This window comes from Neomonachus schauinslandi, chromosome 6, assembly GCF_002201575.2.
Source record: "Neomonachus schauinslandi chromosome 6, ASM220157v2, whole genome shotgun sequence".
Classification (NCBI taxonomy): Eukaryota; Metazoa; Chordata; class Mammalia; order Carnivora; family Phocidae; genus Neomonachus; species Neomonachus schauinslandi.
In genome coordinates this window covers 81,817,242-81,842,037 of record NC_058408.1, presented here as the reverse complement: position 1 = coordinate 81,842,037, position 24,796 = coordinate 81,817,242, and the positions used below count along the sequence as shown (strand labels likewise).

At 35.4% G+C, this 24,796-nt stretch overlaps 1 protein-coding gene across 1 annotated transcript in view; it reads right to left on the bottom strand.

Annotated features, from left to right (window-relative positions):
- Positions 1–24,796, bottom strand: part of ARID4B (AT-rich interaction domain 4B) — a 145,284-nt gene that overhangs the window by 53,703 nt on the left and 66,785 nt on the right. The window contains exons 5-10 of the mRNA XM_044916014.1: positions 23,855–23,945; positions 20,953–21,032; positions 15,279–15,370; positions 7,570–7,708; positions 2,877–2,956; positions 1,071–1,147 (exon numbers count right to left, since the gene is read on the bottom strand). Of these exons, the coding sequence (XP_044771949.1) occupies positions 1,071–1,147; positions 2,877–2,956; positions 7,570–7,708; positions 15,279–15,370; positions 20,953–21,032; positions 23,855–23,945 (559 nt within the window). The remainder of the gene's footprint in view (positions 1–1,070; positions 1,148–2,876; positions 2,957–7,569; positions 7,709–15,278; positions 15,371–20,952; positions 21,033–23,854; positions 23,946–24,796) is intronic.

Genomic DNA, 24,796 nt, shown 5'->3' with positions numbered 1-24,796 from the left:
AGCATCGGGACCCAATTTATAGATGGCAAACTACTGCTATTAGAAGGTGACTTAGGTTCAAACAAATACAAACGAAAAGAGCAGTTTTCTTCTTTTAAACAAAAATTAAACATGCCTAGTATAAACAACTTTAAGACAGGTAAATTTCTGATCATTGGTCCAACAAATGACTATTAAACAGCATTATATATCAAGCACAGAGCCACTGTATTGAATACACAATAGCTGAAAATGTACTATAGATATGTTATCTTCATTCCTAATAAAACATGAATTAAAATTATATTAATAATTAGCTTAAACCAAAATTGGTGAGACACAATTATTTTTGTTTTACAATACATGGACATGAACTCTAAGCCACAAATTCTTGGTGATTTTTAACTAGTCTACATAGCATATTATCAGATTTGATGAACCTGGGCAATAAGAAAGTTGTCTACAATGCCAAAAATCAAGTAAGAAAGGCAATTACGGCATATTCCTCAATAAAATATAACTATTGTTATACTATGAGAAATGCCAAATCAAAATTATTATTTTTTTTTTTTAAAGATTTTACTTATTTATTTGACAGATAGAGAGACAGCACAAGTAGGCAGAGTGGCAGGCAGAGGGAGAGGGAGAAGCAGGCTTCCCGCTGAGCGGGGAGCCTGATGCGGGGCTCGATCCCAGGATCCTGGGATCATGACCTGAGCCGAAGGCAGCCGCTTAGCCGACTGAGCCACCCAGGCGCCCCCAAAATTACTTTTGATTCCTGTTTCTACCATCCTCAGGAACTAAATATTCTATTTACTAGGCAAAGCAAGTCTATGGTAACTGGTTGATGATCTAGTTCCTTCCCACTCTTAGATTACTGCCCCTGATTATAAGCTAAAAAAGAAAAAGCAGCCCTATAATAGCAAAAGACACACAGATTTACAAAAGTGTAATTCACACAGAACCAAATGGAACTTCAAAGACAGAACTTCAAAAATATGTATTTTTTAAAAAGCAAAAGAAAGTTTGATCTTCAAAAACACTTCAGCAGTTTTTAAATTAACCATAAATTATTCCAAGATTATCCTTACCTTGTTTTAATATAGCATCAGGCTTTGGTGCAGTGTCACTAGTAATTTCATGGACATCCTTTCTTGGCACTGAAGTACTACATTATTTTTTTTTTTTATTTTAAAGAAAAAAAAAGCCACAAAAACACAACAGAGATTAAGAGTCCAATTACACACCACAGAAAGATACTGAAAATATGGAAACATTAACATTTACAATGAAAGTGACTGCACAGTGTTGCAATTCCCAAATGAAATGCTAGGCAGGATATTAAAATATGTAATCATCTACAGAACGACCCCTCTTTGAGAGAAGTTTTACGAGGTATTCTCAAATATCAAAGAGTCCCTGGCTAAAGGCAATAAGGAAAATATTGATCCTGCTCTCCAAATATTTTCATTTATTATTATTTTGGATAGCAGGATCAATCCAATAAAAAAGAAGTCAAATAGTAAGAATTTGCCATTATCTTGGGATAATCACAAGAGATTACTAAATTTAAGACTGGAAGAAAATGTACTTGTTTATAATATAAATGTTCTTCTAATAACTGTTTTTAAACTGGATTCTAGGCTCACAAGCAAACTTCTAATATATAATTTAAGATCCTTCATGGAACTCTCCAACCATAGGGAGGGGGTCAGATGCAAGCAACTGGGAGAGTTTCTATCATATATATCACACATACCTCCTATTTTACAATAATAAATCATTGTTCTACATCATTCAGCTCTTCTGCATTTGGCTTACATCAATCAATCTACAAAAGCCTGAAAACCATTCCAAATACATTTTTCAACCTGCCTATTTTTTTAACTTTTTATTCTAAAAATTTCAAATACATACAAAAGGAAATAGAATAGCACAATGAACCACCACATAACCCATTACCCAACTACAATAATCATGAACTCATAGTCACTGTTTCATTTATATCCCTATACTTCCCTCATGGATTATTTTGTAGCAAATCGAAGATACTATATAATTTGATTTATAATATACTTCATTATGAAGGTTTGAAAGAAGTCTTTTTAAAAATCATAACAAATACCATTACTACACGCTTAAAAATTAACAGTAATTTCTTACTATCATCCAACCAGTATTCAATTTCAGTGTTCAAATTTCTGATTATCTCAGTTTTGTTAAAGTGGATTTCATAGACTGTTTTTAAAAATCACTTTTCAGAACCTGAAAACCCAAACACGATCATTTTAAGGTATAGACACGGAATAAGGCAAAGTATAAAATATATGACTTTTCTAGTCGCACAATTCTAAAAAACAAAACAAAACAAAAAAACCCCATAGAAATCCATATCTCAGTTCCAAAAAAGTTCTATAGGAAAAATCACTTGAACACTTAACATACATTTATAGTAATCCATTTTAACCCTTAGAACTGCAGAAGTCAAATGTTATACAACAGGTATCAGTATAACCAGTGGACAGAACTAAAAATATTAGAGCCCAACTAAACATTCCAGAATAATAAACACATCAATAAATATAGCAATCAAGTATTATAGTAGACAGATCTAAATTTGCCTCAACAAATCACCAGCTACTATACAGGCAAATACTGATAAACTAGGTAATACTGAGAGTCTAGAAACTCTGGGAGTTTAAAAAAAAAACCCAAATGAACAAGGAAAGCAGACTATAAGATCACTTAAATGATAATATGAAAAAGATCATACTTCGTTTAAAACATTCTGTATGATGAAAAGTAAAAGCATAAGTCATTAGAAAAAACTAATTTATCATTTATCTTCCTAACATGGAAAAACAGCATACTTTTCATCCCTAGTGAATCATACTTACAATTTGCCATCTTTGAAAGATCGAACAAGAATATTGTCTTTTTTCACAGCAATTTCATCACTACAATCAGGACAAACCACCTTTAAAAAAAAGTGTAAAACCATTAGAACTAAAAGCAAAATTTACAGATATTTACATAAATATCAACTATTTAAATCCTTTCAAAAAACAGTTTCAGCTTCTTAAAGTTTAAAAACTAATTTTAGTTTATAGGGTAAACAGCTACACACATGTGGGAATACACACAAGTAATTTTAATTTTACATCCTCTATCCTTCCAGCTCTCTGGATTCCCCACACGGTTTTTGGCACAGGCTTGTGTTGAAAGCAGAAGCATGGCCATGCCTAGACTGACACTGTGGACCAAGTTCTAGTCAGAAATAGAACACCGGGATGAAAGTGGAGGCTGAGGTGGAAAACGGAGGTAAAGCCCGAGCCTTAACAGAGGGTGTGCAGCACGGCTAGGAAAACAGCGGGAACCAAAACGGGAGCCAGTATCAGAACCTCAATCAGAGCAGTCTAGATCTTAAAAAAGATACAGATGAGGTTCTACTTATTATTTACATTTAAATATGTATAACAGGCACCAAAATTTCTTCATAATACTACCCACTCTAAAAAGTAAACATTTTAAAAAAGACATGCAGGCTGTGTAGGACTGATCACTCCCCAAGAGAGGACTTAGCTGGAGCCGCCTCAGCTGCTATTTAAAGTGAGGTCAAAGTGGGCCTTCCCAAAGGCTAATGCAAGACACCTATAAATTTTTAGTATTTCAATTCCAAGACAGCCCACTCTGTACACCAAGAACAAGTTAAAAGAATAGTTATATTTCTAAATGAAAAATGAGCTAAGTAAGTATGACAGGTTTGTCCTAAGGATGGGCTTATCGGCTCTGAAAAACGGTACATAAAGGCACGTACTCTCACCACAGGTCAGAAAGGAGCTAGAAACAGGTTAGTTCTAATTCAGTCTTTAAGAAGTTAGTTAACATTCTCCATAACTGCAACTGCATTGCACTAAGCATTCTTTAAATGTTGACGGCATTCTGAATGAACTCCCTGATGAAAGTCTTTTATACATTATTAGCATCGAGGGAAACTTGCCTGTCATGTCAAAAAAATTCTGAAGTAAATACTTAGCATTTGCTCATATACACTTCATGTGACTCTACAGATACTGACTGCCACCTCGAGGTACTGTACTAGATGCCGGAGAAAAAGAGACCAAGTCAGTCACTGCTCCTCCCCACATGGAGCTTGCACCCTATAGAAGACAAGCACTAAACAAGTAAGTGCACGTGTATTTAACTGCTACTGTGTTAAGTCCTTATCTAGGTAGTCAGGGACCACTTTCCTGAAGACCCAACATTTAAGCTCAGCTTTTAAGACTGAGTAGGAGAGGCGCCTGGGTGGCTCAGTCGGTTAAGCGTCTGCCTTCGGCTCAGGTTATGATCCCAGGATCCTGGGATCGAGCCCCACATCGGGCTCCTTGCTCAGCAGGAAGCCTGCTTCTCCGTCTCCCGCTGCCCGCTTGTGTTCCCTCTCTGTCAAACAAATAAATAAAAATCTTAAAAAAAAAAAAAAGACTGAGTAGGAAATGGCCTGACAAACAATGTGCCTAGATGCACGTGTGTGTCGTATAAGGGGTGCGCTGCAAGCAATGGAAACAAATAATGGGAAGGGCCAGAGACAGCAAGCACTGGAACCCGCCCCAGAGAGCAAAAGAAGGTCAGTGTGGCTAACTTTCGGCCTGGACTGATTAAGAGAGATAAGAAGGGTTCAGGTTTTTCCAGTCTTTTAGGTCATGAAAATTCTTAGGGATAAAATCTAAAATCTTTAAGGAAAGGCTCTGAAGCAGGGTAATGTTATACTAGATTTGCCTTTTAAAAATTACTTTGAGGGGCGCCTGGGTGGCTCAGTCATTAAGCATCCGCCTTCAGCTCAGGTCATGATCCCAGGGTCCTGGGATCCAGCCCCTCCTCGGTTTCCCTGCTCCGCGGGAAGCCTGCTTCTCCTTCTCCCACTCCCCCTGCTTGTGTTCCTGCTCTCGCTATGTCTCTCTCTGTCAAATAAATAAATAAAATCTTTTTAAAAAAATTAAATTAAATTAAAATTACTTTGAAAAAATGAAAATAAAAAAATTAAAATTACTTTGGGGATGCCTGGCTGGCTCAGTCAGAAGAGCATATGACCCTTGACCTTAGGGTCTTGAATTCAAGCCCCACATGGGGGGTAGAGATTTTAAATAAATAAAACTTAAAAAAAAAAAAGAATAAAATAAAATTACTTCGGCTGTTTTTAACAAAATGGGCTAGAGAAGGGCAAGAGTTGAAAGAGATGAAGCCACCACAATCACCCAGGTGAGAGAGGTGGTGGTGACTCAGACGGAGAGTGGTGGCAATGGCCTATTAAAGGAAAGAGAATATTAGAGGTAATTAGGGAAGTGAAGAGATGAGTGAGCAGAGGATGCTCAGGTTTTTGTCTTGTGCAAATGATGTCATTCACTGTGAGATGAAACACTGGAGGAGGGCCAAGTTTGGGAAGGAGGGAGGAAAGAATACATTTAGTTTTAAACTTATTAAGTGTTGAGATGGCTGAAGGACAGCCAAATGGAGATACTAAACAGATACCCAAGTCCGGAGCTCAATGGAAGTCTGAACTGTAAGATATAAACTTGGGAGTCAACAGCCTAAATACCAGGGGCTTAAACTTGGGTCTAAAACTGTGAACAAAATCTACCTTTTTCTTTTTTTCTCATGGGTTTGGCAGTCCTCCACTCTACCACTGAGCTATCGAAGGACTCACACTTTCTCATGGGTTTCAAAAACTACGCATATGGTAGCTTTGGCCAGTGCTGCTGCTGGTGTGTAAGTGGTTCGTTTTCCATTCTGCCACAGGAATGATAATCCATATTTCATCCTGTTCACTCATGTATGTGATTTCCTTGGTCCCTAAGGCATTTCAGTTTGTTAACTCTGCAACTGATGCTATAAAAGGGGATGAGATCACCCTAAAGAGAATACAGAGTGATATATTCTGAACCTTGCACAGCAACATTTAAAGGCTGGTTAGAGGAGAAACAGTGAAGGAAAATGAAAAGGAAGACTGCGTGAGTCATGGAAGCTAAGATTTCCTTCTGTTAAAACGGGGTGAATAACCCGTATTTTTCAGTCTCAGGATTCAATGCGACTACTTATGTGACCAGCTTCATACAGTGCCTGGACATGGTAGGTGCTCAACACATGGGGGCTACTTACAGGTCCTAGGAGTACAACTGTTTCCTAACAAGTGATGTTACTAAACACTTGTAAAATTTACTCAATTTATAAAAACTAATTTTAAAAATTGAAACCCAAATACTATTTATGTGATTATGTTGACTGTCCGATCGAGAACACAAGTTCACACTCTAGTTGACAAAAATTATTCATAACTGTCCAAAAGATCTCAATTTGGAGGGGGAGGATCTCTAAGATTCTTTAAATAATACTGTGATGGTTCCTACACCAATTACTGACAATTCAACATCATAAATCCTTAAATATTTCCTTATCATCAAGGAAACTATTTAGAAACTATGGGCGAGAGAATCTTAATACTGAATATACTAACAGTGAAAAATTAATATTCCTGTTATTTTAGAAAAAGACACACAAAACTGTTTTTTAAAACATGTTTTCAAAAGAAATTATTACAAAGAATCTTAGTGCTTTAGGAAAAAAGAAATGATCATATACACTGACATTTGTTTTCAGCTCACCATTAACCAAGTTACTTAACCTTTCCAATAATCAGTCTCCTGATCTCTAAGTGAGGATAAATAATATTACCTGCCTCACAGTCCTTGTAAAGGTCTTTTTTTTTTTTTTAAAGATTTTATTTATTTATTTGAGAGAGAGAATGAGATAGAGAGAGCATGAGAGGGGGCAGGGTCAGAGGGAGAAGCAGACTCCCTGCTGAGCAGGGAGCCCGATGCGGGACTCGATCCTGGGACTCCAGGATCATGACCTGAGCCGAAGGCAGTCGCTTAACCAACTGAGCCACCCAGGCGCCCAGTCCTTGTAAAGGTCTTAACAGTCCTTGCAGATAGCAGGCATCCAATATCTATTAGGCTGGATAGATGGGTATATGCAGAGGTACGAAGGTATCATAAAGTATTTATATTTATTAAAACAAATAATTGCCCTCTTTAGTTTTAATTGTAAGATACAATATAAGTTTTAATTGTAAGAGCTAGCCATTTATTGGGCAATTACTTTGCACAAAACACTGAACTGCTAAGTATTCAGGATAAAGAACACAAATCATGTTCACTGAAAAGAACAATAAGTAGACATTATTTGCAGACAACAGCAGAAAAAGAAAGATTCTCTTCTTCTGCAGTCTTTTGCATGATGAATTTAGAAGTTTTAAAAGTTTGCATTATGAATCTTCTACCCAAAATAGAGAGAGCAGTATAATGAACTCCCACATACCTACCCTCTAAAATTATCATAATTTTGCCTTTCTTGGATGACTTAAAAGAGTTCTTGGTACTCAAAGACAATTCTGAAAGTAATCTTTGTGTAAACTAAATGACGCTAAAACCATTTCCCTACTCTGTACCTATGAAAAACACTAATAAGATTATCAATTGTTTTCTTCATGAACCTAAATAGTTGAATTTTAAACTCTTTTATACTGAAGTTACTCACCAATGCAGGAAACCATAGTGCTTTCTTTTTATCCAAACTAACGTAATCTACACATACAACTTTTCCTAGTAGTTCATCGATCTGTTTCCTATCATCCTCATCTTCATCACTGGAGGATGAAGACGACTCTTCCTCTGGTCTAGGGAAAGAAAAAAATAAGATATTTCCATTTATCTTCACAAAGAATGAGCATACCAAGTTGATAAATATAGGTAGTCTAGAAATCTTACCTCATTTTCTAAAACCTACAGAATGGCAAATTTAAATTTTTAAACCATTTTCTAAATTTCTAAAGAATAACAAAAAGGGTTATCATTAGAAGGAAGCACATCATTTTCCTAAACATCCTTTGCGTTTATTTAGTGCTACTCTAAAAGGTTAAGGGGGGAGAACAGAACAGAGTAACAATGGTCCCCAAATTCTCAAAAAGCTGAAGGCCCCATACGAAACATCCCAGTACTACACTAAAATGTATTAGATCCAACTCTCAGATTAAGGAAGTTCTAAAGATAGTAATTTTATACTTCCAGTACAAAGCTAATTTTAAAAAGGGGAAGAAAGGTCTTTATTTATTGGGGGCTTAGGGCGGGAGAGAAGACAATCTTATAAGAGATCACCAATGCTATCCTTAATATCAAATATACACAAACCAGGAATTGATAAAATGTACAATACTGTTATTTTGTATTATGTTAGAAATTCCTTTCAGTTTACATTGTATATTGGACTAATAAATTAGAAAGAAGTTCGCTGTCAGCAGAAAAAGGAACTATCTAAAACCATCCACTTGTTAGACAAAAGCACAGCAAAAAGTAAAACTAAAAAGGAAAAATAAAAACATAAAACAAACAAAAATTCAGCTCTGAATCTGGTTCCAAGAAAGCCCACAATCAGTGTTAAAGAAAGATTCTAACAAGTGAGTGCTCAAAACGCGCAGAGTAAGCAAAGACACTAAGAAATGAATAGACTACAATGTACGTTCTTTTTTACAAATTAAATAGAAGAATGGTTAGTATTAATTACCTATAGGGATGAAAACATTTTTGAGATAGTTGGCAATGACCAAGTTCACTGACAAAAAATGTAAACTGACAGATTATTTTAAAACCTTAAACATGATTTAACTATTCGGTTGACTGGGACAAATCTAATATACTCTAAAATTTGTCTTGATGCCTTTCCAAAGGGATGGCAACATAATGTCACTCCTTTATATATTTCAACATAATTATAAAAAAAGCAAAAACTACTATAATAACACTAAACATTTTAGAGTGATACGGGAAGTATCACTATTTGATTTCAATGATCAAGGGACTTAATAATTGTCCCCTGGTAAAAACAAAGCAAATTTTCAAGTTTGCTGCTGAGAACTACTGTATTTCAAATGGCACTTAAAGCAATTTAAAGTAGGGACATGGAAAGTAAGTAGGAGGTAGGAAAAACAAATATAGCTTCATATTAGCAAAGCATAAAACCTTAAAAATAGGCACACAGCTTGGGACAGTAATGAAAGACATCCCAAGTCTGAGTTCTAATTGATTAGAAGTGTTTCTCAAGGGCAATGACTTTTATCTCTTCACTTTCTAATGACTATGGAAGACATCCAACCTTAAAACCGTAATTACTGCTTTTCTAAAGAAGCCATAAAAAACTTATTCAGCTAGGATTTAATGGACACTCTTCATATCATTATCATTAGCAAGATAAAAGTCCCAATATCACGGATACCATATATCAAATCTGTAAAACAGAGAGAGAGAAAACTGGGCTTTATTTGCCTAACAAAGTCATCTGCATCTTTATGAAGATTCTCATTTCTTTCTTAAGACTGAACAAGTGTGAAGACTTCAGACATCAGAAAGTGACATATAAAAAAAAAGTGACTGCCTACATAAAACACCTATCCACCTTTCACATTAAATGTCCAAGTTCCACTCTAAAACCATTGCCCATTTATGGACTAGATTTCCTGTCCACCCCCTACCCTAGCCCTGGCAACTGAAGACTTTGTTCCAAGAGTACTCATTTCTCCTGTATCAATTTTTCTGCCTCTACTACATTGAGTCCCATCAGCATACTGTTATTTCCATCAATATGCTATTATTTCTCCCACTTAAAAAAAGAATCCCTTGACCTCACCTTCTCCACCAGCTACTGCCACCTCGTTTCTCAACTCCCCTTTGCAGCCAAACAGCTTGGGATGCTCTACTCCTCGACATCTGGAAACATTTTGACTCCTCTAAGTCTCTGTTCAAATGTCATTTCAGTTAGGTGACCCTGACCATCTCATTCAAATTTACAACCTGCCTGCCCCAATCTCTCATCACTTTTATTCTTTACCCACAGCATTTACAAATCCATCATACCATATAATCTACTTAGTTCTTTCTTACGTTTTCTCTTTATTGCCCATCTCCCCTATATGAGAGAATATAAGCTCTAAGGGCAGAGATTTATCAATGCCTGTTTTATTCACTGATATATCCCAAGTACCTGAACAGTGCTTGGCACAAGCATAGATATTCAATAAATATTTGTTGAGTAAATAAATGAACTGAATAGATTTATTTCTTTCTACGATGGTTATTTTTAATTTTATTTTTCCTGAAATCACAAAATGTATACAAGCAGCATAATGTACACAACCAGTTAAAACCACACCACTATATATACCTAAGGCTCCTTTAACTTTTCCTCTTGGAGGAATTTAGCCAAGAAATAATTTACACAAGACACTCAATAAACTGGTGAACTAAAATAAATGAGCATCAAAAATATTTTAAGGGGTGCCTGTGTGGCTCAGTTGGTGAAGCATCTGCCTTCAGCTCAGGTCATGATCCCGGGGTCTTGGGATCAAGCCCCACTTTGGGCTCCCTGCTCAGCAGGGGAATCTGCTTCTCCTTCTCCCTCTGCCCCTCCCCCTGCTGTGTGTTCACGCACTTTCTCTCAAATAAATAAAAATAAAATGTAAAAATAATAAACAATAATTTTAAAAAACATTTTAAGGGAGCAAATACAGAGCAAGCAGAGAACCTGCTTGGTTTTATTCCCCTCTGACAGCGTTGCTGCTTCAGTGGTAAGGTGGTATTTGTTTACAGAGTCAGAACAAAATAATGCACTGTTTGTGACATAACATCTGATGCTGCCACTGGAAACAAAGCTAACTACTCGGGAATGTTTACCACCACAGACTAATAGCTAATTATTTAAGGGGACTGCACATCACTATTAATTGTAAATTAATTGTAAATTAAGTAGGAAGAACTTTAGACAAGACGTGTGCCAAAGAACAGCAAATGACAAGATGCAAACAGGAAACTGACTTCAATCATCCTTATAATTTCAGGCAAGTAACTCAGTTTCAAATTTTGCACACTAAATTAAAAAACCTGTATTAGTCAGTATGAGAAAGTCTAACGAGGTACAGCTCCTTAGAAATATGGACATGTATATACTTACCAATAAAAGGGTTTTATTTTTTCCCCAATTTTTAATCAAGGAAACTAGAATCAAATTCTCATCTCAAAATAAAACAGCAAACAATAAAAAAAAAAATCTTCTAGAATTAGTGGTACTGGTTACATAATCTGTGAATACACTAAAAACACTGCACACTATACACTTTAAAAGGGTGAATTTTGTTATGTTAATTATATCTCAATGAAAAAAAATTTTTTAAAGATCTGCAGACCTAAAAACACCAGGTACACATCACTACTTTACTGGATAAACTTAGTACTGTCAACAGGTAAAATCCCTCCCCACAAATAATCACTAACAAGAACTATTATAAGCTTTCTTATGCTTTATTCTTTTTCTGAAGGAGAAAAAAAGTAACAGCAAGCAGACTGATTTCTACTGTAGCAGCTGCATATACACTTTTGCCAGGTTATTGGAAAACACTTTTGAGAGGTGAGGGTACACAAATGTTTCTATAATTTCAGGTAATCTATTCTTTAGGCAGAATCAAACAAAACATCTGTATATGATGGTTAAATTGTAAGGGCAAAATTCAATCAACTTATACATTGAATGATCAGTAACTTTCTTTAAAAAATTAAAAGAGAATGATAATCTTAAGAAAATAACTTCAACATATTAGAATTTACTAATTAAAGGTAGAATATAAATAAAACTCAATTGAAGGAAGGTGTCAAAAATAATTTTTGACTAGCTGGAGGCAGATTAACTGGTATGTGCATTAACAGTTGTTAAAAGAAAATAAAAGTAGTGATATACTCATTAACAATAGAGTCTGGGGAATCCTGGGAAGAGATAACCTTATTTATCTCTGTACAAAATTAAATTTTAAATGACAATCAGAGAATCAAAATGAAGACTTTTTTAGTTGAGTAATGGAAGAGGAAATGAAGGTCAGATAAATAACCGTAAGGTCCAGGTCCAAGACTTTGTTGTAGGAAATCACTCAGAGAGGGGTGAAAGAACTTTGAGGAACTGTAATTAAGGAGAAGGGAATTTCCAACTGTGGTACTTGCCTGTGGTGTCTACATACCACGATATTAAGATCTCTTGGCAATGAGAATGACCACCATAGGGAGGGGGAAGGAAGAGCAAGTAAAACAAGATTACAGATGAGAGGGGCTTCGTTTCCTACAATAGTTAATTCTCAACCTCTGATCTGCCTTCTTACTTTGCACATATGCTATACAATCCCAACAGCAAATCTTTCATTATACAGAGATTCTCAACAGGAAAATCACTAACTTAGAATGTTTGCGGTAGTCTTTAGAAAGCAAAGATCAACTTGCTCAGTGACAAATGCATGCTTTAGTCTCATCTAAAAGGGAGACCTCAACTTACAGTTTTTTTAATACATCATAATTCTGGGTCATTTTTGAAGATCAATCTAGGTGATAATCTATAAATTATCTTACTTTAAATTTATTTTTACACGTGTAGATGACAGTTGAAGAAAGATAAAACATGTCTAAATGTTAGATGCAATATTTTTAAAAAGAATTTTTGGTAGATACAAAAACTTTTTCCTACAATATGCATATAACATAATATGGAAATGTTCTTAAAAAATTCAAATAGTATAGCCCAAAACAGTTCCACTTATCAGACATAAACACTGTAAGCAGAATTTTTATATACTCACATATAAACATTTTTATGAATGAAGTCACGTCACATACTGGTATTTCATGAAAATTTTTGCATTCAATATATGATGTTTCATATCTAGTATTTACCCAGTGTTTCCTATATAAATACTTCAAGGATATGAATTCATTTAATCTTCGCAACAACTCTGAGAGATAGGTTACACTATTATCTCAATTTTACAGATGAGAAAATTGAGGCATGAAGACTAAGTAATCTGCCCAGGGTTATATAGCAAGGAAGTGGCAGAGAGAGTTATTCACACCCAGGCCACCTGGCTCCACAGTTCACACTCTTAACAATCAAGCCACACTGCCACTTTCGAAAGCTAGAGAAGCAGAAATCTTCACTAATGAAATAATTTTACATTAAATACACCCCACCTCACTATTCTGACATTACCAATCATAATTACAAGTTGACTACAGAACTATGGAAGACTCTAATGAGCAATGGTAGGTAAAATTTTAATACATAATTGAAATCACTAATTTTCAAAGAGACAGCAAAAGGTTTATCTTGTAAGTGCTTCAGTGAATATTCTACGGCAATAAAATATCCCTCTGGAAAAACTGATAACATTATTAGATCACAGTAGCATCAAATAATCACAACAGGATTCCTTCATATGAATAATGCTATCATACATTTTTCATTTATTTTTCTTTCTGGTTAGAACAAGTCATACGCAGAAGAGTAAATAATTGTTATACCCTGAATACCCTAAAGATAATCAAGTCATCAGCAAGCTAAATCACAAGTGAGAGAAATTATTCACTTAGTAATTAACTGAAAAACATCTTCTAAAAATTTCAGAGAGTTAAAAAAAAAAATGCATGGTCTGAATCACAAGTATAGTAGGAAAATATTAATATGAAATATTTTTTCAATGCAAGGATTAGTCTTTTAATTTCCTCCTTCAAAGGAGTCATTATTTATTTACTGTTAGAACTAATTTAGAAAGTAACTGAAGTACTACTCTACCTAAATAAGAGTCAATCAGTTGAATGGGAAAAGGCCCATGGAGCATGGGTGAGTTCAAGTCCTTGTCCTTTCCTTCCTGTGTTCCTTGGATTACTTACTGTCCCTAAGCCCAATTCCCCCAGTTTTTAATATGGGTAAAAATAATACCTATCTTCATGAATTTGCTCTAAGGCTAAAAGTAAGCAATATGAGAGATAGCGCTTACCCAATTTCTATCTTCAAAGCTCAGCCACAATTAGATTTAATATGTGATTCTAAATACTGAATGAAAGCATTCACTTACACTAAAGATGTCAATAATTCAACTCAACATTTATTTTTAACAGCCATTCTGACAATATTTGGGCTTAGACATGTTAAAATTTTTTCAATTTTATCCAAGTGAAATATTCAAAATTGTTTTTAAAATAACCTCCAATGGAATACATTAAAATCCCACCCCTTCCCATTTTCTTTGCCTCCTATGGAGGCAACTATGTTTTTAACTGTTTCAGCTATTTCTTTGATAGTTACTACCTTATCTCTAAATAATACTCTTATACTAATTTATACATTGTATACATTATTCTGTTGAATTCCTATTGTTACTAGGACTTAATTTTATATTTAAGCCACCTCCTCTCCCTCCATCTTACTAAGTTTTCCTTTCTGATGTAATTTTCAGGGTGAGTTACTTAATGCCTTTGCTATTTTTTCTCTATTTGCTATCATATTATCTTTAATTTCCCCCCCAATGTTCCATTATATTAGGTAACTGAGTCCACCTTTTTAATAGAGACTTTCATTCCTCCACTCTGCATTCTATTGGCTACCAGCATCTAGTATTACAATGGAGAAGTCTGATGCTATTCTGCCTCCCAGTCCTTCGCAATAAATTATTTTTCTTTCTGTAACTCTTTGAAAATTGTTTCTTTATCTCTGATGACCCTATGATCCTGTGATCCTTTTTAATTTAGAGCCTTCTGGAGCCTAAGCATGGCCCATTAAAAGTAATTTGTTAAATAGGTAGAATATATGTCACAACTGTAGGACATGAAAATAAGGAAGACGGTTTCTGTCAAGGAGATTAAGATTATTAGGAAGAGAAAACAAATACTACAATGACAATAACAGGTGAAATACTGTTTTTGACATTAGATAAATGCAAAGAATTTAAGGGGTTCAGAGGAAAGAAAACAGGTCTGTTTTCAAGGGAAGAGTAGGGAGACAAAACAGTTCACATAAAGGTGGGAGCATTTCTGTTGGTGATTGAATGAGTGGGACAATGACATGTATGGGTGGATTTGAGAAAGAAAAAAAAGAGCATGAATAAAAGCATGGTATCAGGAAAACAAAGGATGTATTCAGCGAACGTTGACTGGTTCCATTCTGACTACAGCATCAAGATACATGTAGGGAGAAATGGGAGGTAGATATACAACTGTTAAGGTTGGCTGAGCATGGAGAATCTCAAGCACCCGTGCCAAGGAGTCTGAAATTACTATGAGATCCAGTTAGCATTTTGCAAAGTACAATTTCAAATTAGTAACTCTTAAAACAATACTAGAAGGAGAAATGAATTCAGGTTCAACTAACAGTTATGAAAATGGACTTACATATGATTAGATCTTCTTCCTCTATTTGTTTTCTTCCCTATGACAGGAGTGCCAAAATGTTCAGGGTTGGTGAGTGGGAGCTGGTCTAATGTCTGTGGGTAAGAACATAAACCCATCAAAGTTACGACGTAGCAAGTTCTTTTTCCCTTTTAAACCAAATCAGTTTAAGAATATGCTTAGATTTGAAGATTAAAAACTGCCCCAAGGAAGACTAAAATACAACTTTCCTAAAGAGAGACAACTGTCATTTCAAAGATATTAGAATAAAGATGAATGAACCCATTATTGGGGGGGGGGAGTGAAAAGAAATTCAGTTGTTCTTTCCTCATGGTTTCATTATCTATTTGAAGGCTGAAAGACTTCTAAGAATGATTAAAATACAAAACAAAACACAGCTCAGTAGAAAATAGACTGGAGAGATACGAAATTTATATGTAAGGACCTAGCACCTGCATTGGAGCCAACTGCAAATAAAATTTCTCTTTGTTCAAAGGGAATCATAATCCATAATATAAAATTCTTAGTAACAAACAAAATTATCCAAAAAAAAGCATCAACTGTTTGAAAAAAGGCTTTAGGTAGGATATATTATTACTCTGCAAACATTTTCTGCAATAAACCTTTTTTAAAAAATATGTAAATATTGACTTTTCTAAATTTAATTTTCCCTTCCTTTTTAATCTGCAGCATCCAATACGGTGCTTGGTATGAAGATAATGATCGGTAAATAAACATGTCTTGTTGTCAACTGACAGTTCATGTCAAACCCTTTGTCCCTCACCCCATCCTAAAATAATGATTTCCAGGTGAGGAATTGGTTGTTGGTTAAAAGCAGAATGAAGGAAAAAGGGATCCTGGAATGATTCCCTTCATTTCTCAATATCAGACACTTCTTAGATTTTTCTTGTCATTATTTCCTGAAAAGATTTATATAACTATAAAGTTAAGGTCTCAATCTGAAGACGCTATCCCAACTAACTGAATTCTCTGAATATCAATTTTGATAATCTTACTTTTTCTGCCTTTTTAAGATCTTCCACACAGTTGCTATTCCTTTCATCCAACAGAACCTCTGCTATTACAGATAATTTCATGAATACCAGGGGAACTAAAGACCCCACAAAAACTGTCAGGATGGGAGTGAGGGTGAGAAACTACTTTGGATAAAGACTTCTCAAAGTTACAAACTAGGGTGTTATTTGAAAGGGCATATATCAATTTAGATTTAAAAAAAAAAAATCAGACTATCTAAATATAAACTGTTAATATTTAAAACTTTTATTTTTAAAACAAATAATTTTGTTGAAACAATGATGAACTAAAATGTGAAAGGGGAAGCATATTAATAATCTTGCATAACTTATTAGATTGCATAACTTCTGAGAATATATGTAAATGTACCTGAGGTACACAGATCTATGTATCCAACAACAAAGAATACTGATATAGGTAAAGGGTACTACCCATAAAACATAAAGATCAATTCCTTCAGAAGACAAAATATATTAACTTTTTATAGGGCATAAAATCTAATCTTTCAAATCTAGCTTAAGTCAGGCATTTAAAAGATATTTAGAGGGGCATCTAAGTAGCTCAGTCACTTAAGCATCTGAATCCTGATTTCAGCTCAGGTCATGACCTCGGGGTCCTGGGATCGAGCCCCGTGTCCAGCTCCACACTCTGCGGGGAGTCTACTTGAGGATTCTTTCTCTCCTCCACCCTCTGTTCCCTCACTCACTCTCTCAAATAAATAAAATTTTAATAAATAAATAAATAATAAAAAAATCTGGAGGCAAAAGTTGGTCCAAATACAGTAATATACCAAACAAAACCTCTTTAGAAGTCACTTGTCAGGGGTGCCTGGGTGGCTCAGTCGGTTGTGTCTGCCTTCGGCTCAGGTCACGATCCTGGGGTTCTGGAATCAAGCCCCGCGTCGGGCTCCCTGCTCAGCGGGGAGTCTATTTGTCCCTCTCCCTCTCTGCTTCTCACCCCTGCTCGTGCGCTCTCTCTCTCTCTCACTCTGCTCTCTCTCTCAAACAAATAAGTAGAATCTTTAAAAAAAAAAGTCACTTATCATTAACTCCTAATTATGCTTCCCAAGAGCAAAAAATTTCAAAGTACTATATTTGGTAAACAGAGAAAATAAATTAATCTAGATTCACTTTCGGTCAAGCTAACAGAAGGATTAAACGCCCCGCCTCACTCCCCTAAAATTAAGATTGCTCTTGTGAAAGCAGAGACTTCTAAGTACTGTGATTTCTATTTTAAGCATCTGGTATTCACCAGTTACAGGAAAGAAAATATCCAGGATTTCCGATTTCTCTCCCTATGTAATAAAGAGTTAGAACAGTAAGAAGCCGTATCTCTGTCCCTGGCCTCAAACCATGCCCAGGAAGGTAGGAGCACCTTTATTTCAAGTGAGAGAAAAGACTGCGGGGAGGGTAGAATGTGTTGCGTCAAAACCTAAAGAGCAAAAAGCAGAGACTCCTAGCTATACTGAAGCTAAAAGAAAATTCCATAGGCCTAGGGGAAACATGCCTATGTCCCTGTTTCTTAAATGGGCTATAGGAAATATGGAGCTGAGATTTTACCTAACTTTTCTTTAGAGTTTTCAACTGCACGTAGTAAATGCACAGCAAATACCAGCTGATGAAACTACTTCTGAATTATATGCTCTGCAGAAATGCCCCAACCCCCGGGCAGTGGCAACACTCTCACTAAGCCGGTTAGGGCTAGAATCAGTGATGTTAGTGCTGGAATTCAGACTGACGGAAGTGCTGTTGTGATCTCTTATTACGGAAATCTTTTAAATTTAAGTCTTTAAGTATGTAGCTTATTAATGGAATTAGTGACCCCAAACACTGCCAGTGGCTTTTTGCTCAAAGACCAAAGTTATTACTGATAATAACAATGCTCTGAATAATTTTTCAACAAATTAAAAATGTTTTTTGAAAATATGAAAAATATCAAATAAAGGGAAGGAATACACAGATGGCAGATTAAATACACTCCTGGCCATGCTATCACAGAACTCAGTACATTTATAATCTTAAAATATTTGATTGTTTGATTAATGCTTTTTCTCCTCCAACAGATGATAAGTTACTCGAGGATAAATTCCATGTCTACTTGGCCTATCCTTGTGTCTCCAGTACCTAACATAACACCTGGCTTATGAGAATGGGATATGGAACAATACACCAGTATTCTAAGTACCCTCTAGCAAAACATAGAATCTAACACATATAGACACACACAGTAAAAGTGGTCCACCGTGAAGATGAGAAGGATACACTGAACTACTTGCTCATATTGCTTCAGCCTTTACACTACAAATGTCTTATGAACTACACAATTCTCCTATAAAAAAAAAAGTATTTTAGATATTTCTCTGGATTAAATAAATAAGGCACATGCCTTCACTAAGCACATGAAAAATCAAGTCTTCAAAGCCCCCATATTCACTCACTGACCTACTATAACTGTACACATACTCTAAGGGAAATGAAATTATTTTTAAGAATTATATAAACTTAGGGGCGCCTGGCTGGCTTAGTCGGAAAAGCATGCAACTCTTGCTCTCAGGGCTGTGATTTTGAGCCCCACACTGGGTGTAGAGATTAAATAAACAAACATAAACAAAATTACATAACTTATAAAGAATTGTTACTTTATCACTGCAAAAAGCCAAATTCACTGCAAATTCTAAAGCTGTATTTCCTATATTTAAACCTTCACAATTAATTCAACAAATATTTACTGAAGGCTTTTGTATAGAAAACACTGCTGGGAAAAGAAGAGCCTATCAAAATGACAAAAAGATGGCTATTACCCCCAAAAAGTTTAAAATCTTACAGGGAAAATAAGAAAAGTAATAAAAAAAGACCATCAAATAAGAATAAGAGAAGTGCCAAAGGATCAAAGGATAAGGGATCAAATCTGGTTAGAAAGCTCATGAAAGACCTCATGGAGAACATTAAGAGGAGCCGTACTCAGCAGAAACCAAGAAAAGAATATGAATCATAACCTGAAAATACGAAGTAGTCTTATAAGACAGAAGTACAGGGAAATGGGGCACCTGGCTGGCTCAATCAGAAGAGCATGTGACTCTTGATAGTGGGTTGTGAGTTCAAGCCCCACATTGGGCATAGAGATTACTTAAATAAAAACTTAAAAAAAAAAGGGGGGGGGGGGAAGAAAAAATAAGTCCAAGGAAATGTTACAATATGAGACTGAAAAAAATAGGCTGGAATCATAATACACAGAACCTGTCCCAAATTCTGAACTGGATTAGGAATTCAATTATTTAAGGGAAAGGAAAAAAATATATATATATATATATATTTTTTTTAAAGATCTTATTTATTTATTTGACAGAGACAGACACAGCGAGAGAGGGAACACAAGCAGGGGGAGTGGGAGAGGGAGAAGCAGGCTTCCCGCGGAGCAGGGAGCCGGATGCGGGGCTTGATCCCAGGACCCTGGGATCAGGACCTGAGCTGAAGGCAGATGCTTAATGACTGAGCCACCCAGGTGCCCCAAGGAAAGTATTTTCAAAACAAGAAAACATAAAATAAAGTTTAATAGTTTAATAAATAATATAAAAACATCCCCAAAGAAACACTGTTCTAAATAGTGACAAGAAGAAAAGTAATCATGGTTTGGCCACAGTGTGCATTAATTAATATTTATAGGCTGGATTATAGAATATAACACTTTAACAATACGTCCATTTTTAAAATTCTGGATTGCAAGCTACCGATTTACAAAACTTTGTGAACCCTCCCTCCATTCTTACTAACTTAACACCTTTCAATTCTAGAGCATGGCTTTGGTACTAGAAAATACTGGTTTCAGAACCAGCTCTGACCATCAATTTCACCATTTGTAAATTGAAGATAATAATGCTATCTACTTCATAGTGTTATGAATGTAGATGTAGGTAAAGCAGTGAGCAAAGTCCCTGGCAAATATAAGCACTTCATTTATTCATCTGACTACCATTTATTCAGCTCCTACTCTATGCCAGGCACTGTCCAAGGAACTGGGAATGAGTGGTGAAGAAAACATATAAAATCCCCACCCTTGTGACACATTCTAGGGAGGGAGGCAGACAAATAACTAAGCACATACATATCCTGATGTCAGAGAATGACACAAGCTATGAAGAAACCTCGGTCACCCTAGAAGGATTAAAAGGATGGCAGGGACTAGTGAAGAAAGGGCAGTCAGGCAAGGCATCTTTGAGGAGGGGCTATAATAATGTCAGCCTGCAGCAGCAGAAGCAGTAGTAGTAGTAGTAGTAGTTAGGGACTGCTTACAGTAGCTACAGATCCTTTCATGATGAGGGGGTTCAAGTGGATTATAAATGGAACATCTCTTTTCTACAATTATTTAAAATTAGAGTCTACATAAAAGTTGCCTAAAGATAACAGTTAAGCAAGATCACTGAATTTTCATTGTGGACAAATGCTAAAATATTCTTAGAAAAAAAAAAGGATATATCACCTGGTACTCAAACACAAGGCCTTAAAAACAGGGTTCACAGATTACATGATAATGGTATTAATGAATTTTCCTGATTAACAAGTAAGTTGCTTGAGTTGAGTAAGAAAAATATGCTCCCCCTAATACAAAATATGAAGACACAGTCATTCATTAAATGATTACTTACTTCACTTTCAGCAAAATGCCTCTCTCCTTTCAGGCACAGTGAAGATCGTCTCAGTGTCTTCTCATCTCCATCATCAAAAACTAGGACAGGAGGTAAAATTGGAAACTACTGAAGGATTTTTCAAAGATTAACACGATGATATAAATTATCATTTAATTTTCTGAGTGCAAACAGAACCAGTGTTTCAGAAGATTACATTTGAAATTCAGTTCAGATTTTATGTTTTCTAACTGACAACTCCAAATACAGAATATGCTTTCCAATTTCTAGCAATAAGGAAATAATATACCTGAAATGAAAACATCTTCCCTGACCCAGAACACACCAAAAAAAATAAGAAGTTAGCATTTTAGGAAGAAATAATTTAAATGCTAATTAACCCTCCTCAACATGGTAAAGGAAAGGCAAGTTTTCCAACTGGTAAATACTGACAGATTTACCGAGAAAACAAAAAGAATACAAATGTATTTATTCAGACTGCCCCTAAAAAGTTACCCTGCTTTTACTATTTAAAGCAGGGTTTCTAAACCTGAGCACTACTAGCATTTTGGGGCAGATCATTCTTTGTCGCGAAGGGCTGTCCTGAACACGACAGGACAGTCAGCAGCTTCCCTGGCTGCTAGCTGCCGGATGCCACTAGTGGCTCCGCATTCGTGACAACCAGAATGTCTCCGGACATTGCCAAGTGCTCCCCACTGAAAACTACTTACTTAAAGTACTAAAATGTTCCAGCAAATTTGCTGTAAGTTTATGCGTACACAGAATAGATGTATATTTTATACTGTAATTTTATAGCATATACTTACATTCCTTGCAAATCATGGGGAAAAAATACATCTATTCTAAATAAAGTTACCAGGCTTTGATTTTAGAAATAGCAGTTTTTACCTAAGTAACGAAATTAGGTTCTTATATATTAAGTGAAATTTCATGTGAGACTGGATAAATAACTTTTAGTACAATGTTTTAATGTTGTAACTAAAATATTCAACGAAAAAAATGCCACATTTATGAGACTGACTACCATACATAATTACCATCTAGACTTACTGCACAGAACATGCTCACAGTCTTGTCACCTACATAAAGTCAAATTTTCCTGTCTCAAATTAAAATTTCCCCTCTCTTCACCAAGTTTTTCCTCACCCCACAAAAATATAGAGAAAACTCATCTATACTATTTCAAAGGTCCATCAAATTTTGACAACATCAAAGACATTTTAACTAGGTGTTTACGCTCACCTATGAGGTCATTATAGAGTAAGAATTATTCCCATTCAATAAATAATACCAGGATAATTGGCTATTAATTGGGGGGAAAAATATGACATTTCAGAATGTCCAAAAAATAAAAAATAAACTGTAGATGAAATAAACAGCTATTTGCAAAGCAAAAATAAAACTATAAACTGAAGAATACAATGGAAAATAAATTTATAACACTGATGGAAGGAAGCCCCTTAAAACAAGATTCAAAACTAAAACTACAAAGGAAAAGGTGACCACAGGAAAAAGTGACAATATGAAAATTGATAGTGAAAATAAAAGTAAATAGGAGAAAAATACTTGCAACTAAGGTAGCCAGGGGTTAATATTCAGAATATACAAAGATCTCATGTCCTAAAAATAAGAAAATGTAACCATCCCAACAGGACAAGGGGGAGACTGGGAAGACACTATAAGATGGTAATTCAAAAGGGGCGCCTGGGTGGCTCAGTCAGTTAAGCCTCCAACTCCTGGTGTCAGCTCAGGTCATGATCTCATGGATCTTAAGATCAAGCCCCATGCCAGGCTCTGCACTCACCAGGGAGTCTGCTTTAAAATTCTCTCCTTCTGCCCCTCCCCCCACTCACGCATGTGAGCCCTTTCTCTCTCTAAAACAAGTAAGTCTTTAAAAAATAAAAAAGATGGAGGGGCGCCTGGGGGGCTCAGTTGGCTAAGTGTCTGCCTTCAGCTCAGGATGGAGCCCCACATCGGGCTTCCTACTCAGCAGAGAGTTGGCTTCTCTCTCTCTCTCTCTCTCTCCCCTCCTCCCTCTGCCCCTTCCCACTGCTCGTTCTCTCTCTCAAATAAATAAATCTTAAAAATAAATAAATAAATAAAAAGATGGTAATTTGAAAGAGAGAAAATACAAATGAAATGATGTTCCTTTCAATAAACATGAAAAAAATGTTCAATCTCACTTAATCACAGGAGGGGAGTATTAAAACAAAACTGAGATACTACTTTGTATCCAGATGGGCAAACATTTTTACAGATTACTAAAATCAACTTTTACCTGGGCTGGGAAAATGAGTGCACTCACACACTGTCCATTGAAGTGTAAATGAATACCCTCTTCTAGAAAGGCAGTTTTCACTACCTAAATTTTAAAGTACATTTCACTTCACTATGCCTGGTCCTCAGTGTACACATACACCAGGAAAATATAAGAATAATGTACATGTACAAGACATTCAATCCAGCATTTATTGTAATGGCAAGAAAATTGGCAACACCATCAGTAAAAGAAAATAAATTATGGTACAACAAATATGAAACATACTACTATAATTAAAAGAAACTTCTCTGTTGCACAACAACATGAATACAGTTAACACCACTGAAATGTACATTTAAAAATAGTTAAGATAGAAAAAATTTCTTTAAGATATGTTTTGAAGTGAAAAAAGCTACAAATTCAACTGTATAATATATACACTAATTTCAAATTATACTTTATGTACATACTTATGAAATAAAAATTTTTAAGACCTGGAAAGATTAAAAAAACATTAAGAGCAAAACAAAAACAAAATATATTAACAGTAATAATATCTATGGCATTAGGGGAGGAACTGAATCAAGGAAATTTTGATTTGTATTCTTTGAAAATATATTTTTAAAAGATTTATTCCCTTACCTACAGTGTACCAACTTGCATCTGTTAACTTATTGATAACAGCTTCCTGATATGCACCATCAAGATTCTTCACTTCCACAATAGCTCCGACCTAAAGTATTTTTAAAAAGTTAGAAAAACTTTTAGAAGGTAAATGAATAAAACAAAAACTAGCTCTTTTTTTTTTTTAACTGAGTGTACGGTGGCGAAGAATAAAAAAACTACTGATTTGATTTGTCTTAAGGCGCCAGCAGTTTTACCTACCACTGTTTTTGTACCATCAGTGAAAATGTCAACACAGTAAAAAAGGTAAATAATATCTAAGTATTGTTATGAAAATAGTTTTGCCCTTACAACCTCCCTGAAAGGGGTCCTGGGAGCCCCCAGAGGTCCTCGGACCATACTTTAAGAACCATGATCTCTGAAGTTGACTATCCTTGCCTTATATTAGCACTCATCCTTCCAAGAGGCCGGGGAAAGGCAGAAACAAGAAAGAGCTTTGACATTTCCTTAAGAGTTATAATGTTCCACTAATGACAATCGTTTAAAATATTTTCCATCTAATGAAGAAAATGCCGATAATTACATTTATATGGTCTTTGTAACTACCTCAAACTAAGAAGTTTCTGCACAGTGGAGGATATCATCAACAAAATGAAAAGGGAACCTACTGAGTGGGAGAAAATATTTTCAAATATTTTACCTGATAAGGGGTTAATTATCCAATATATAGAGAACTCATATAACTCAACAGCAGAAAACCAAACAATCCCATTAGAAAATGGGTAGAAGATCTGAACAGACATTTTTCCAAAGACACACATGTGGCCACCAGGTACATATAAAGATGCTCAACATCACTCATCATCAGGGAAATGAAATCAAAACCACAATGAGGTATCACCTCACACCTATCAGAATGGCTATTATCAAAAAGACAACAAAAAGCAAGTGTTAGCAAAG